Source organism: Thalassophryne amazonica, chromosome 15 (genome assembly GCF_902500255.1).
Source record: "Thalassophryne amazonica chromosome 15, fThaAma1.1, whole genome shotgun sequence".
In the NCBI taxonomy this organism is placed as follows: domain Eukaryota; kingdom Metazoa; phylum Chordata; class Actinopteri; order Batrachoidiformes; family Batrachoididae; genus Thalassophryne; species Thalassophryne amazonica.
This window is the reverse complement of record NC_047117.1, coordinates 4,615,790-4,631,679: the sequence shown is the minus strand read 5'-3', so window position 1 is coordinate 4,631,679 and position 15,890 is coordinate 4,615,790. Positions and strand designations below refer to the sequence as shown.

General features: G+C 43.3%; 1 protein-coding gene across 1 annotated transcript in view; it reads right to left on the bottom strand.

Annotated features, from left to right (window-relative positions):
- col9a1a (collagen, type IX, alpha 1a) overlaps positions 1-8,978 on the bottom strand; it is a 32,967-nt gene extending 23,989 nt beyond the window's left edge. Inside the window, exons 1-5 of the mRNA XM_034187905.1 lie at positions 8,851-8,978; positions 8,354-8,419; positions 5,713-5,751; positions 5,565-5,627; positions 80-133 (exon numbers count right to left, since the gene is read on the bottom strand). Coding sequence (XP_034043796.1) covers positions 80-133; positions 5,565-5,627; positions 5,713-5,751; positions 8,354-8,419; positions 8,851-8,925 — 297 coding nt within the window. The 5' untranslated portion in view covers positions 8,926-8,978. The remainder of the gene's footprint in view (positions 1-79; positions 134-5,564; positions 5,628-5,712; positions 5,752-8,353; positions 8,420-8,850) is intronic.
- Positions 8,979-15,890: the final 6,912 nt, after the last annotated feature.

Below are 15,890 nucleotides of genomic sequence, written 5' to 3'. Positions count from 1 at the left end.
CATGTCTAAAATGTGCCTTCAATGTTTCTATCAAATAAATACACAAATATTTGGTGCTGATGCTGAACAATAAGCTCACCTTTGACCCTTTTGACCCCATGGGACCTGGTTCTCCAGGAGGTCCAACAGGTCCCTGCAGACAGAACCCAAAATAATGTCAACAAGTCAGCGTTTTTAAAAGTCTTTATGCTTTTAGTTATTATTGAATAGAATAATTCTTTATTGTCCACCGATGTGGAAAATTGTCTTCGGCTCACCAGCACAAAAAAGACAAAAAAACAGTCATAAAACATTCATACAAACACACGAATAAAACAAAAATAAGATACATAAAATACATGGAAGTAAAAGAAGAAATAGAATAAGACCTAGTAAGATAAATAAAACGTACAGTAAGATCTAATAAAATCAAATAAAACAGAAGTAAAGCAGTTCAGGTTTAATTTGTGGAGTGGTCACTTTTTTGAGTTCATTATGGTGACGGCATTTGGTATAAAAGATTTTTTGAAAGAACCTTTGGCCGGAGGAGCTCTGTAGCGCCTCCCAGACTTCAAGAGGTCAAACTGACAGGACAGAGGATGAGAGCTGTCTGCCAGGACTCTCTCAGCTTTCCTCCTCATCCTGTCAGTGTAAATGTGGGCCAGAGTCTTCTGGGGTTTTCCCACAATTTTCCCCGCCATTTTTACAATTCTCTTTAATTTGTCCGTACATTTACAACTCAAGTGACCAAACACAAAGATGAAATGTTAAAATACTCTCAATATGTGCAGAATACACAAGCTCTAAAATCTGCGGATTAACACCAAGACAACTCAATCTTCTGAGAAGACTGAGTCGCTGTGAACATTTCTTAAAGATAAAATCAGTGTTTTCAAAGAAGCTCAAGTGACTATCAAGAACTGTACCAAGATATTTAAAAGTTTCAACCGTTTCAACAAGCTGGCCATCGAGTGAAACTGGCTGCACGGTCAGTTCTTGCTTTGTGTGAAAAACAAGCTCCTTTGTCTTAGACACATTGATTTCCAGCTGGCTGTCGAGACACCAAGCTTCAAGAGCCTTAATGTGAGCGAGATAGGAGGCTTCACCAGAGGAGTCACACTTCTGTAGCAGGACGACCAGGGCCATGTCATCCGCGTATTTAATCAGTTTAAAGTTTGTGTCATTAACTGCAAATTCGTTTGTAAAAAGAGAGAATAGCAGAGGTGAAAGAACGCTACCCTGTGGGCAGCCAGTGCTTATGATGAGCTCTCCTGACAGAATGTTGTTAGCACAAACTCTTTGAGGGCGACAAGACAGAAAGTCTCTGATCCAGAGCATCAGGCCCTTTTCAACATTTAAATCAGCCTTTTCAGAAGAATATGTAATTTCATAGAATTAAAAGCTGCACTGAAGTCTACAAACAAAACCCGAGCGTATGCTTTAGCAAGTGAAAGCTGCTTTGAGATCATGTCCAGCAAGATCAATCCGGCATCATCAGTACCTCTGTCCCTCTTATAGGCAAACTGCAGAGGGTCTAGTTCACGTCAGGACGTCAACTAAAACTCTATCCATAGTTTTACATAATATGGAGGTTATGGCAATGGGCCGAAAATCTTCAGGTTTGCTTGCCCCTGGCTTTTTTGGTATAGGCCTTATTATGGAGAATTTCCAAGATTTGGGCACTCCTGTGACAAGAAGGGAATTAAACAATCTGGAAAAGACTCCTTTTAATTGAGGAGCACAGTCTTTGAGTATTCTGTGCTTTTACAGAACAGGGCAAGGGCAGTCGCATCTCCTCCACTCTCCCTTATCTCTCTGCCTTTAACCTTTAAGTCCCTACTTCACCAGACTGTGAATTCCTCAAAACTATATTGGATTCTGGATCTATTGGACTACTATTGCATTAACCATGGAATTGATCAGCTGGTCTCTGAACGCTATTGACACCATTTTTTCTACAAGAAGGTCAGGACCGGGGGATCCTACCTGCCCAGATGGAACATATCCTGCGGGCTATGTCCTCGACTCCTGGGGGTCTTGGCGTGTTGCATGCTTGGCACCTTTCTCTGTTGAGGACGTCAAGGATTTATTCATTTTTGGTCTCATGGCAGCAGAGCTGGTACTTTTTGGCTTATGTGTTGCCCTGATCTACTGGAAAATTGCCAAGACGGCGGCATCAAGAACCACGGGTCCTCGCTTGTCCGTCATGATTAACGAGGTTGGCAAGGCAGTGCATTCTCAGACTGCGTTGACTCTTGAACTCAGACACAAATTGGATGACACCTTGGAGCTGATGCGTGCCTTGCAGTTGAAGCTGAAGGTTTCGGAGGCCAGTGAATATTCTTAATTCATAATTGGGAATATTCTTAATTCAAAATTGGGATTTGGTTGTTCAAGTGGAACTGTTAAAAAGTGTTTCTCACTGCTCAGCTACAACACTCCAGGCTTATCTAGCCTCAAGGACAAATTGCCCACTGTTTACCTCCAGAGGAATTTATTCAGGCCTTGGTGAGATTATTTGGCTCCATTCCATTATTTCCATTATCTCGACCCACAAAGACAATAAACTGACAGACTTACACATGGACTGAAGCATGCTCCAGCTTTTCCCTTTACCTCCCTTCCTGCCCCCCCCCCCCCCCCGCCCCCCCGCGACAGGCCCCCGTTGTTCCCAAGCTGGCAGGCAGCGCGACTCCAGTTGCAGCGGCTACCACACACTCGCATTGCCTCAATTTGGAAAACAGACTGTTTTAAGTTTATTGCACATAAACAATGTCAAATGTATATGTGTTGTCTTAATTCTGATGTGTGCCATTATTATGGTAAACAAGTAATAATTGTGGATTAATTGCTGTTTGTCTGTGGAATGTGAGTGTGGACGTAATCTTGTTGTTGTAATGACAATGATAATAAAGCTATCCATCCATCCATCCATTAGTGAGTTTGCACAAACAGAAATAAGTCATTTTCAAACCGTTTTCCTGCTTTGCAGTTTTTGGTGGTTCTGTTCTGAGATCAGTGGATAATTCATCAGCTTTAAAGGGAGGGGCGTCCAGTTCAGGACCTTTTCATGCTCTCAGTGTTGTCACTAAGCTCCGCCTTCACCTGTCAGTTTGCATTATACTTTACGGGTTCATTCACATGATGACGTGAAGTGATTGACACTGGCCAATGCCAGAGAAGGTGCGCTCTAAAGGACCAAATTTCCTCTTTCCAATGCAGGTTGACATAATCCAGCAGAGGGCAGCGTTGTACTGGTGGCACTCGATGTTTGGTGACCGTCTACTGATTCACACAGGGCATAGTTCAATTTTGTGATCTGAGGACGGGTGCATGTGTAGCGCCCTCCTCGGAGCAGCGGCTGACCGCGGATTCAACCTTTGTGACATTGTGTGATGTAGCCTATAAAATCTCAACGTAACTCTGTGATTGCGTCACTTGTGACTGGTGTGTTGTTGAAACAGGTTCTACATATTTCTTTATACTTCTATATATTTCTTTGTTGCCAAGGGATCCAGAGGAGGTGGTGCATCCAGTCAAGTCTTTGATGTTGGCTAGCGGAGGCAGGAGGAGGTGAACAGAGCTGTAACGTGTGCTAGCAGAGGTGACGTAGCCATAGCAGAGCTCAACTCTCGCTGGCATTTAGTATGAATGTTGAAGATTTTAAGCATGTTGCAACATTTTCCAGGACCATGATGGACATCAGTGTTGCCCGACTGACATTGACTTAGCTCCTGGGAAGTCTGGTGGACCTCAGCACTGGTCATCGGTTACCCACTTTTCATTCTCCGCCGGCCTAAGTGCCATAGTGTAAATTGGCCGTAACATGTGATGAAGAACTTTGCCCAGTGACCAAGACAATGAGGTCACTGACGGATATCTGGTTACGTCATGATCTGGGTGAGTGGGCTCGGCCTCAGGGACACTGTGAGGGGTCCTTATGTCAGAGGAGAACTTCTGCTCCTTCACATTAGGTCTGTCTTCACTGCAAGAAGCCCCTGACCATTTTAGGGGTCCAACATCTTTTCACATGTCTCCACCGCAGGGAACATCCCAGAAAGGTGACTTTCAGGGCTTTCTAGGGGGCGAAGTGAGACCCAGATCCAGGGTCTGCCCTTCTGAGCTGCCCCTGAAAAACTGACGCCAACACATTATCTCATGCAGGAGAAGACAACAAAAAACACGTCTGAGCCAAACGAGCGAAAAAAGCGAGAGGAGGAACTGAAACAAAATGGACAGCAGAGGCGACATATGCACCAAGTAGGTACGGGTATTGGGTTTCTTCTTGATGGACGAGGTCCAACAAGGGTTCGAGTCCTCAAGAAGGAATGACAAAATCTACATGTCAGCGCACGTGGATACACTTGGAATTAAACGCACCACAAAACAGTGCCGAGAGGAATTTACAAATTTGAAGTAGGACTGCAACCATCTGAACGACCACAAGAACAAAAGTGGGTCAGATCCAACACCATACCGGGGCGTCAGACCATTGTACACTGGCAACATGGGGACAAAAGACTCACTGCTTTGTTTGACCGTGGACACTGACAAGTCCAGAGTCACACATTTTCTAAACTGACTTATTCCAGTTTATGTTCGGGGGGGGAGAGCCTGTCTCAGAAGTCATTAGGTGAAATACAGATATTTTAAGAGTTTGCATTACCTAGCGCTATATTATGTTAGCAAGCTAGTAGGAAGCCAATTTTTCAAAAAACATCAACTTTCTCCTGCTTTTACCTTTTGACTCATGTGCTAAAGTTGGATGCTACAACAGCTAGCAAGCACCTTTTGCTGCCTTGCAGCTTTCTTTAAAGTTTGTTTGCTAGCTATCACTAGCACTAAATACGCGCTGTCACTATGAGCCTGGTGAGTCTTCGCTGCAGTCGAGACCCAACTCCTGCAAACGTTTGGCACATCTGGGGAGTGAACCGAGTTCCTGTGGTAGAACCGGGACTATTGTTAGGGGGTGGTTCAGGTGGTTTGGGTATCTGACGCCTCTTGGACGCTTCCTGTTGGAGTGTTCCAGAGAGTCCAAATGATTTACCCTGGACTGTAGGAACTGTATGTCCTATTGGAACACGCTGGACTCTTCCAGGAGGACACTGGTGCAGAGGAAGATGTCTGTTCTAGTTTTCTGCTGGATCCTTAAAGTGTTTGAAAATGAAGCAAATACGGAGTGATTTCAAACGATTGCAGACTAAGAAATGGTGCGTGTTCCGTGATTTAACCCTGTAAGACTGGTTCAGTCCAGACTGAGTCCGGCTGTTCAACCGCAGCAGACTGCAGACACACTGAGCCCATTCTGTGCCGCTTTTTCCAGCATACAGTTCTGTCCTGTTACGCACCCGCTGGCCCCTCTGGGCCACACAAAAACGACCCTGTTCCTCTCAGGAAGCCAGTCCCATCATGTCCCTAAACAGACACATTTATTCAAGAGACGGGGTTTTTTTCTCCCAGAGAGGCCAAGAAAAACAGCTCTCAGGGCAGAAAATCAGATCCGACAGACATTAAAAGATGGTAGAACCATTTCATCAGGAGGTGGAGGTTCACCACGATTTTGTGACTGAAGGTGTTTTTCTTACATCGGCACCTGGAAGACCTGGAGCTCCAGGAAGTCCGTCTTTGCCGTTCTCTCCATCAGGCCCCTGGAACCACAAAGATCACCTCACATCAACACGTCCGCTCTGAAGCCATCAGGACACATTTATGAATTCTAAAATCTTCACTCACGGGTCCCCCGGCCACTGTGGAATCCTCTCCTCTGTCGCCCTGATGGAAACACAAAGAACACGTTGACGTGACGATAAAACATAAAACTGCACAAACACATTGGTGTTCACATTGTTTATATGTAAACAGTTTTGATGGTTATGTCAAATGTATGCAGAAATTCATTCATTTATTCATTTTTAGACGCTTATCTGGGTCCAGGTCACAGTGGCAGCAGAGCAAGCAGCTCATCCCACACTTCCCTTTCCTTGGCCAAGTCCTGTAACTCTTCCTGGGGGATTCCAAGGTGTTCCCAAGCCAGCTGGGAAATATAATCTCTCCAGCATGTCTTGGCATGTCCCAGTTGGACATGTCTGGATGTCCTCCTTAGAGACACAACCAGGGGACATCCTCACCAGGTGCCCGAACCTCCTCAGAGTTCCTCCTGGATAATCGAGCCTGTCCAGGAGTGGAAGTCCAGATACCCAACGGACGAATCTCATTTCTGCCGCTGGTATCCATGATCTTGTCTTTCAGTCATTATCCAAAGTTCATGATTGTAGGTGAGGACAGGAGCGTAAATCTACTGGTAAATAGAGAGTCTCACCTCTCGGCTCGGCTCCTTCTTTACCATGATGATCTGGTACAACGTCCGTAAAATTTCAGATGCCGCCACAATCTATCTATTGATGTCCTGCTCCAATTTGCCTCCACCCATGAACAAGGCCCTGAGATACTTAAACTCCTCCACTTCATCAAATTCGCAAACCAAAAAAATTGCGAAAAAAAAAACCCCAAATGCAAGAAAATTCAAATTTGCAAAAGAAATTGGCAGAAAAATTAGAATTTGCAAAAAATAAAAATAAAATAAATTGTGGCAAATGTACCCAAAAATATGAATAAAAAACAAACAAAAAAAAAAATGTGAGGGAAAAAAAAAAACCCTTGGGTCTATTCTGACCTTTGGACTTTAGGAATGCAGAAAAATGGATGGAACTACAACATTCTAAATGAATTATTGCACAAAACAATGAGAGAAGCTGCCCTTAACTTATTGATCTTACTCTGAAATTGACAGGCTGATTATTTTAACAGTCTTTTTTTAATTTATGGTGCAGAATGACTGCACAACATAAGTCTCTAATGCAAAAAAAAAAAAAGTTGCACAATTATTTATTTATTTCATTTTCTGAAATCAACACAGGGCCAAACGTGTACATAAGCTCACTTTGGCTCGAAAAATGAAAGTTCAAATATGTCTTTTAATTTGACAAGGCTTCTTGACTTCCTGTTTGTGAAGGCACTTCACTCCCCCTGGTAGCTTCTCTGGGCCAACAGAACAAAGGGTTTGATTGACAGCACATGTCGGAAATGTCTCATAAAGAACTGCAGACTACAGGAACATCACGTCCAACGGGTTCCTGAGAGGCAGAGCCACTCTGGAAGAAGACCCGAACCGGCATCTTCAGCTGAGAGACATTAGTTCATAAACTAAGGTTGGCGTGATTTCCAATTTTATTGAATTTGGTGCTTTTCCCATAAAACATACAGCAATTTTTCATATTTGCCTCAATAACGTTTTTTGGACTGTAATGATGTTATTGAGGGACAAATGATGAGCTGATTAATAAAAGTTGTGGCTCACTTCTCTTTTGTGCTTTTCTGGTTATATTTTTGACAGCCATGACCTTTGACCTTTCTGGTCCAAATGTTAGTCCCGTGGAGACCCTCAACCGAGGACCAGGTCTACTGAAAGTCTGCTCACTGGCTTCAGTTATTTTGCTCACAGACAGACAGACAAATGATTAAAATGTCTCGTTCCTGCCAGCAACAAACAAACAAACAAACAGTGTGTGGTTGTCTTAGTTAAATGACGGGTTGTGCACAGTTACAGGAGACATTAAGGTCATTGTCCCTGTCAAATATGCCCTCACTCCCTGTCAAACATTATGGTAAGGCGGGATTACAGCTGTCAATCACAGCCATGTCAGCCTGTCACGGCCAATCAGATCATCCCTGATCAATGCAGGACCTCCCAGCTTTGATCATTCAAGTTGTCCCACTTTGAGGACAGACCCTGATCTGTGGTCGCACATCTGTCTGGAGCTAGATCTCAGTTTTGGATTCTTTCCTTCATGTTTAACTTTATTATCGGTCTCTGCTGTGATGGGCATCATAATCATTTGGAAAGTGTCAGTCATACTGCCCCCTACTGGTGGCAAGAAGGCTGACATTTGGCATCTTGTTGCTGAGAGATTAGAATTTGTTCATATTTGGCTTCAGTCGTCTGAATTTCAGATGCAAAATAATTATTAGTTTTTATCCTTTAAGTAGATCTGAAAAAAGTTTAAATGAATTAAGGAAAAAAAAACCTCTGACATCATCTAGTTGCAAAACAACAGATTTTTGCCCAGAAAAACTCACATAAAGACTTTTTAAATTTGTTTCAGACAGATTTTTGTGAGGCATCCTGGTAATTTTGTGTCCAAGAGGCAAAGCTGGAATTCTAATATTCCCTAAGCATCCGCTTAGAATAAAGAACAACTGTGAAATACTACAAAAATGGACCTCCTGCTGGGCCGCTGTGCAATAAGCCGATTAACCCAGACACGAACCCACAAACCCAAACTGCACATGATGGAAGATGAAACCACTGACTTACATCGATCCCGTCCACGCCGGCTGCTCCAGGGGGCCCTGGGGGGCCTCTGGGTCCGACCGGCCCCCTCTGTGGAAGAAAAACAGAACTCAGTTTTCACTTGTTTCCTTCAGAATTCAGCTCCTAATTATGGGCCGGTGCTGCTGGTCGTAAGAAATCCAGCCCACACAGAGCACCATTGTTTGGGAAAGGAGAGGTGAAAGGTCACCGAACAAAACCTGCTTTCTTCTTCCAGCCCATGAACCTGCCCGACTGCTACTTTATCAAAGCGGCAGCTGTAAAACTATAAATTTGTCCTGGAAAAATAAAAATACTTAAAGGAATGTTACAGTGCTGCCAGACGAGTTTCCAGCAGCATTTATTCGTCTATAAATGTGACGTTTCTGGGTCACAGCAGAAGTTTTAAAGTTTCGGCGTTCCTGGATCGTGGCCATAACGTTGGTTCGAGTTCTATCGTCTTCTTGGAGCAGCTTCAGAGGTTCAGAGGGATCATTCCTCACCTGAGCCGAGCAGATCAGCACCGCCTGCAGAAAAACCAGCAGCAAGTACGTCCCGCAGATCCTGGACAGAGCCATGGTCTTCCCAGAGCCGAGGAAGACACCAAAAGTCCCTTTTTCCCAGAACAGACGGCCACCTGTCAGCATCACACCTCCTGCTGGATATTAGGAGGTGTGTTTATTCACGAGGAGGCGGAGACAGGAGGCAGGAGTCAGGCGGAGTCAGCTGACTAACTCCATCAAGTCTCCTGATTCTCATCGAATTAGTTCTTTGTGGTTCAAGAGATTCTTTAAAAATAACTTCACCAGGTCAGTGAGATAAAAATGTTATTTACTGACAATAAAACATGTTTTTGCCAGATAAGGTTTTGTGATTTTATTTCTGAATCACATTTGATGACTCATCAATAAACCTGTTAAATTTAAAACTTAAAAAACTGAGAAAGATTAAACACTGAAATGCAAAAAATACAATCATCAAACCACAAAATAAAACAAAAATATAGGCATTCGTGTGTGCAAGACTACGTAAAGGTTCAGTAAAGTAAATGAGGTAAACCAGAAAATTATGAGCGGCTGAGAGAAAGTGAATGTGATTTAGGATTAAATTAGAGATTAGGTGAAGGTTGAGGATAGGTTAGGTTAAGGTTCAGGTTAGATTAGGGGTCAGGTTTGGTTCTGTTAAGGTTAGGTTAAGGTTCGAGATTAGGTTAGGGTTAGAGTTAGGACATTAGACTTTAAATAGGTTACAATGCATTCTGTACACTTTGTGTGTGTTTTCTCTGGAGTGAAGTCATTAAAGTTGAAACGCTGACTGTCTTATACATAAATTTACATATGTAAAAAAGATAATTGTTTTAACGACTGACAATTGTTTATGCATAATTTAATGTATTTTTTTTAGTTTCGGTAATGTTTTATGTATGTTTTCTTAGAGCGAGCTTTATACCTGAAGAAACCTCAAGAAATTCAATGATTTTTGGCCCTGCTCGCTGGGATGATTGTGGGGGAAACCGGCCACAGGGTGACGGTCATCAAAAATATGATGACGTCGGACGTGCTGGAGGCAAAGAAAACCGGGCGCTGCTATGTGATTTATGTGTGTTTTCATTTCCATTCCTGTATTTTGTAAAGCTCTTTCATATATTGGAAAAACAATAGATTTCATATATTGGACATATGGTGCAGCCGTGGCCTAACCGCCACTTTGGATAAGTGTAATGTAATGTAGTATGTGTGTTTTACTCATTGTGTCCTCATACAGGTCAAGGAGCACAAGACCCGCCGGACATTTGGGGATGCACGGGTCCCTGTGGATGGCGCAACATATGATGTCATGAAGGCCTGGCTCCATCGAAGGGAGAAAATGCGGGGCTGGAGTTCCACATATGTTTTTTCCAGCAGATCCAGGGGGAGGGCTCCCCTACTGCTTTCTGATTTTAAAAGGATTTGGCTGGACCTTGGCCTTCCGGCACCATCGCCGACCTTCAATGCCCTCCGAAGCTCCATGGCCACTCATGTGAGTACAAGAACGTGGTTCCCGGCATGTATGTATGTATATATGTATTTGTGTATGTATTTATGTCTCTATGTTTTTAGGCCCTCGAGTCGGCCAGTGACAAACAGGCCAGTGATGTGGCACATCTAATGTGCCACGATTTGGCCACATCCAAAAAATTTTACAAAGCCGACCCGCCCCCTGCTGCCACCGCTCGCGTGAGAGAGTTTATGCTGGCAGCAATCACCGGGCCCGGTCAGGAACAGCAGCAGGTGCCAGAGGCAGAGGATAGCCAGCCAGAGTCTACTGACTCCCGTGAGGAGGGGATACAGGAAGTCGTCAGCGTGCACGACTCTACTGACTCAGAGGATGAGGAGAGTGAGGGAGTGATGAGCCTGCACGACTCACCTGAGTCAGAGGAGGAGACCAGTGAGGAGGAGGAGGAGGAGGCGGCGGCAGCAGGTGGTCCGATGGAGGTGGAGACGAGCCCGAAACGATCACATCGGGCCCTCTTCCCTGTAAGTCTGAGTTACTATTTCCAACATACATTTAATACTCCAACAGATAAAGTCAAGTCAGCTTTAATGTTAAATTTTCACATGTACTAGACATACAAGGCATCAGAATTACTTTTCTTAGTATCCCGTGCATAAAGAAAGATAGCAGAAACATTAAAAACATTAAAGTGTGTACATCACCGTTTCATTTGTGTCTGACTTCCCGAAGGAGTCACAAAGTGGCACAAAGAGAAGACGAGACGATGATGATGGCGACGAGGGACCCTCCTCAGCTGGGCCATCCAGCGGCCGTCCAGTGCGCAGGCCAAAGGTAGTTATTATTTCATACAGATATTCTCTAGGCTCCCTGAGATCATAGATAGATAGATAGACAAGGAAATACGTAATTCAAACTTTAACACATTTCACTTTGTATTTCCCAAAGCAAAAACTCTTTAGGACAAGGTTGTCTGTCCTATTGTCTCCACTGACCCCAGGACGTATGTGGAGGTGGACAGGTAAGGCCCCATTTACTGACTTTGTATGTGTACTATACACTTGAAATAAGGAACTGAATTAGATCTGTGTACCTTATATGCCAATGCCAATACTTTAAAGAAATAGCTGTACATGCTGCACATTTACCAATAATTTAAAAGATGACAAAATTATCCTTTTGTCAAAATAGACCGCCGGACTCCCAGAAAGTCCCCCAAAACACGAGGTAAGATATCAAAGAATATAAATAAATGTTGTTAAAATTTATACATCCTATTATTGCTGATTATTAGGCAGTCATGTCTAACTTGCACATTGCACATATACTTATGGTGTTTTTCACTCTCCCATAAGAGAAACTCCAATCAAACAGAGAAGCGCCACATCCGGACATCTTTCCCCGGTCACCACCCCTCCTCAGTCCCCAGAACATCCATCCCATGTGTTCTGACGTGTCTTTTATTCTTCCCCTGATGTCACCTCCCCCCCCCCCCCCCCCCCCATGATTCCAATATACCATTAGCCTATGTGTCCCCCAGTCCAACCTCAAGTCCCACCAACGTCACAGCCCAGATGGAGTCATCACAACCAGATGAACCCCATGTCTCCCCTCTTGTTTGTTCCTCTTCCCCCGATGTCAGTCCCCCTCAGGATTCAAACTTGGAAATCTCCCATGTGTCCCCCACTCTAACCTCAACTCCCTCCAACGTCACCGCCCAGATGGAGGCATCACAACCACAAGAACCCCATGTGTCCCCTGTTGTTAGTTACTCTTCCCCCGATGTAACCCTAACCTCCCAGGATTCAAACTTTGAATTCTCACTTTTGTCCCCCACTCCAAGCTCACCTCCCTCCAATGTCAGTGCCCAGATGGAGTCATCACAAACAGAAGAACACCGTGTGTCCCCTGTTGTCTTTTCTTCTTGCCCCGATGTCCCTGCACTTCAGTTATCACCACAACAAATGTCACATGTCTCCCCTACTCAAACCTCACCTCCCCCCAACGTCACCGGCAGTATCAGTTCCGACGACGAACAAGAACAACCCCATCTCTATCCCATTGTAATTATCTCTCGCCCCGATGCCCCCCCCCCCCCCCCCCCCCGCCTCAATAGTCACAGACTGTTGTACCCCATGTCTCCACCCGGTTCAACATTCCTTCCCCCTAATGTTACCATGTCAGATTTGGAATCATGTACATAGTTTTTTTTTACAAGGACATTAATATATTTTTATTATTTGTAAGTCTTATTACAATTCAAATTAACCTTTTTTTTTGTTTGTTTTATGTCATCTTTTTTGTAGTTGTTCAAGTTAAGTGTTTGTGTTTTTAATGTTACTACATTTTTTGCACGTGTTTTTACTGTTATTAAAGTTTTTTAAATCATTCATTTACAGAGTTTTTTTTATCGGATGCTGAAACTTAAAATCTCATCAGAAATGGCTTTTCTCACTTTTATTGTGTGTAGAAATGACTGTAAGAGGTTTAGTGTTAGGAAATTGTAATTGATATTTGTACCAGTGCCAGATATCAAGTGTGTGACTAGATTTACTGAAGCCAACTCGATATGAAGTCTAATGCCTGATATAAAAGTCTAAAGTCCTATCTTGTGTGTAAAGCACTAAACTATTCAAGAAAAATGACTTCTTCATGTATGTATTCCCATGGGGGCAATAGAGGTGCAGTCAGCAGTAAAAATGACATTCATAAAACACATCATACAATTTATAAAAAAAAAAAAAATTTAAAAACACAGCAGCAGAATAAATATACAAAACTAAAAAGAAGAAATAAAGTGCATGTCCATAAAGACTTTTTGTGCACCAGTGAGACCTTAGGTGTTATTTAGGAGAACAATGGCTGTGTGAATAAAAGAGTTTCTCCGTATATTGCTTCTGCATCTGGGCATAAGCAGGCGTGTAGACACTTAAATTGTGAGTGCAGAGGGTGTGCCGAATCAGCCATAATTCTCCTGGCTTTTCACACAACGCTTGTTTGAAAAACTTCCGTAATGTCTGTGCACTGAGTTCCTCTAATTGTAACACATTCCTTAACAATATTACAAAGATGATTGTGATTGTTAAGGTTCAATACGTTAAGCCAACACAGAAAAGAAAAGGTGAACACAGAATCCACAAAGCAACTGTAGAACATTTTTATAAAGACACCATGTACATTAGAATTAAAAATTTTTGGCAGAAAGTGCATTCTTTCATGAGCCTAACTGCACACTGCATTAACCTGCAATTCAAAGGATAATTTATTATTTACTATTTTATCAAGTGATGATTATCATGTTTTAGGGTCAGAATCAGAAGTTGATGTGTTTGCATGCACTATCAGTGTGCCGTAATGTGTTTTTGAGAGAAAAATTTTTTCGTGTGAGAATCAACCTGTTTGACACGGTCCAAGGCCCGTCATACCTTGGGCTGACATGTTAGGCTTAACATTTTTCAAAAAATAAATGTCTTTTTTTCACTTTCAGGCCCTATGTGGGATGCTGAACAAGAATATGTCATCAGAAAAACTAAACACAACTACACACAACAACTAAAGACATGTTTGTTTAGGATATTAGACTCTTTATGCGTTACGACCCCCATTTTAAGACATACATTCTTGGAATGTAGGGTTAGGAGCATTATCGTACTGTGTCAAGGTCAAAGCGTAACTAATGCAGTGTCATTTGAAAGGTGTCGTCGAGACGAATCCGTGGATAGTCGTATGAGGTCTGTACGACCTTCCTGTGCGGAGTAGTGGCCCCAAACGCACACGTCAAAAGGCATTTATGAAAATAGTGCAAAGTGTTGAGCGAAAATGAGCAAAAGGTGATTTTGCTCATTTTCGGGCCAAGCCCCACTAAATCGCGGGCGCTGAGCGTGCCTGACTTGGAACGGAGTCTCTAGCACCTTCTTGTCCTGAGATATCACAAAAGGCCAAGAGGTCACATCCTAATGTAAAAATATTGCTGAAAAATCAGCCATAAGTCCTTGCGACTCGAAACTTTGTCTACCCCCACTAAATCGAGGGTGCTGAGCGTGCCTGAGTTGGAATGTAGTCTCTAGCACCTTTCCATCGTGAGATATCACAAAAGGCCGAGAGGTCACATGGCAGTGTAAAAATTTTGCTGAAAAATCAGCCGTAAGTCTTTGCGGCTCCAAAGTTTGTCTACCCCCACTAAATCGAGGCTGCTGAGCGTGCCTGAGTTGGAAATGAGTCTCTACCACCTTCCTGTCCTGAGATATCACAAAAGTACAAGAGGTCACATCCTAATGTATAAATATTGCAGAAAAATCATCCTAAAGTGCTAGTGGCTCCAAAATTATTCTACCCCCACTACATCGAGGGTGCTGAGCGTGCCTGACTTTGAACTGAGTCTCTACCACCTTCCTGTCCTGAGATATGACAAAAAGCCTAGAGGTCACATCCTAATGTAGAAATATTGCTGAAAAATCACCCGAAAGTGCTAGTGGCTCCAAAATTTTTCTTCCCCCACTAAATCGAGGGTGCTGAGCGTGCCTGACTTGGAATGGAGTCTCTAGCACCTTCCTGTCCTGAGATATGAGAAAAGGTCAAGAGGTCACAATCTAGTGTAAAAATATTCCTGAAAAATCAGCCCAAAGTTCTATCGGCTCCAAACTTTGGCTACCCCCAAAAATCGAGGGTGCCGAACGTGCCCGAGTCGTCCGCGAAGCCGTACCACGTGTGGTTGCGGCGGTATTGCCAAACTACCCTATTCCAGTAGAATAGAATGGGAATAGAAGGGAATGAGGCCTTGGAGTTATTTACATGTGTTTGCACACATGTTCAGGGTGCCTTTTTTGGTATTTGAGAGAAAAACATTTTTCGGTCTGACGTGTTAGGCCGAAAAGTTGCCAAAAAAAAAAAGTGTTTTTTTTTTCAATTTCAGGGCCTATTTGGGATGCTGAACAAGAATGTGTCATCAGAAATGTTTTTTGAACAAGTAAAGACACGCTGGGTCAGGAAATTAGACATCCTATCTTGCCTGAGACTACTTTTCTGGAACGCGGCCAGAAAGCAAGTGTTTGACCAAAGCGTAACAAACGTGGTGTCATTTGAAAGGCGTCGTCGAGACGAATCCGTGGATACCTGTATGAGGTCTGTATGACCTTTCTGTGCAGAGTTGCGTCCCCAAACGCACACGTCAAAAGGCCTTTATGAAAATAGTGCAAAGTGTTGAGAGAAAATGAGGAAAAGGTGATTTTGCGTTGGAATCTGGTGTACCCCCACTAAATCGAGGGCGCTGAGTGTGCCTGACTTGGAACGGAGTCTCTAGCACTTTCCTGTCACGAGATATAACAAAAGGCGGAGAGGTCACATCCTAATGTAAAAATATTGCTGAAAAATCAGCCGAAAGTCCTTGCGGCTCAAAACTTTGTCTACCCCCACTAAATCAAGGGTGCCGAACGTGCCTGAGTCGTCTGCAAAGCTGTACGACAAAATATTTTTTTTCGATGTGAAAATCAACATGTGTGAAATGGTCAAAGGCCGGTCATACCACACTAAGACATTATGTGTGTAAAAAATG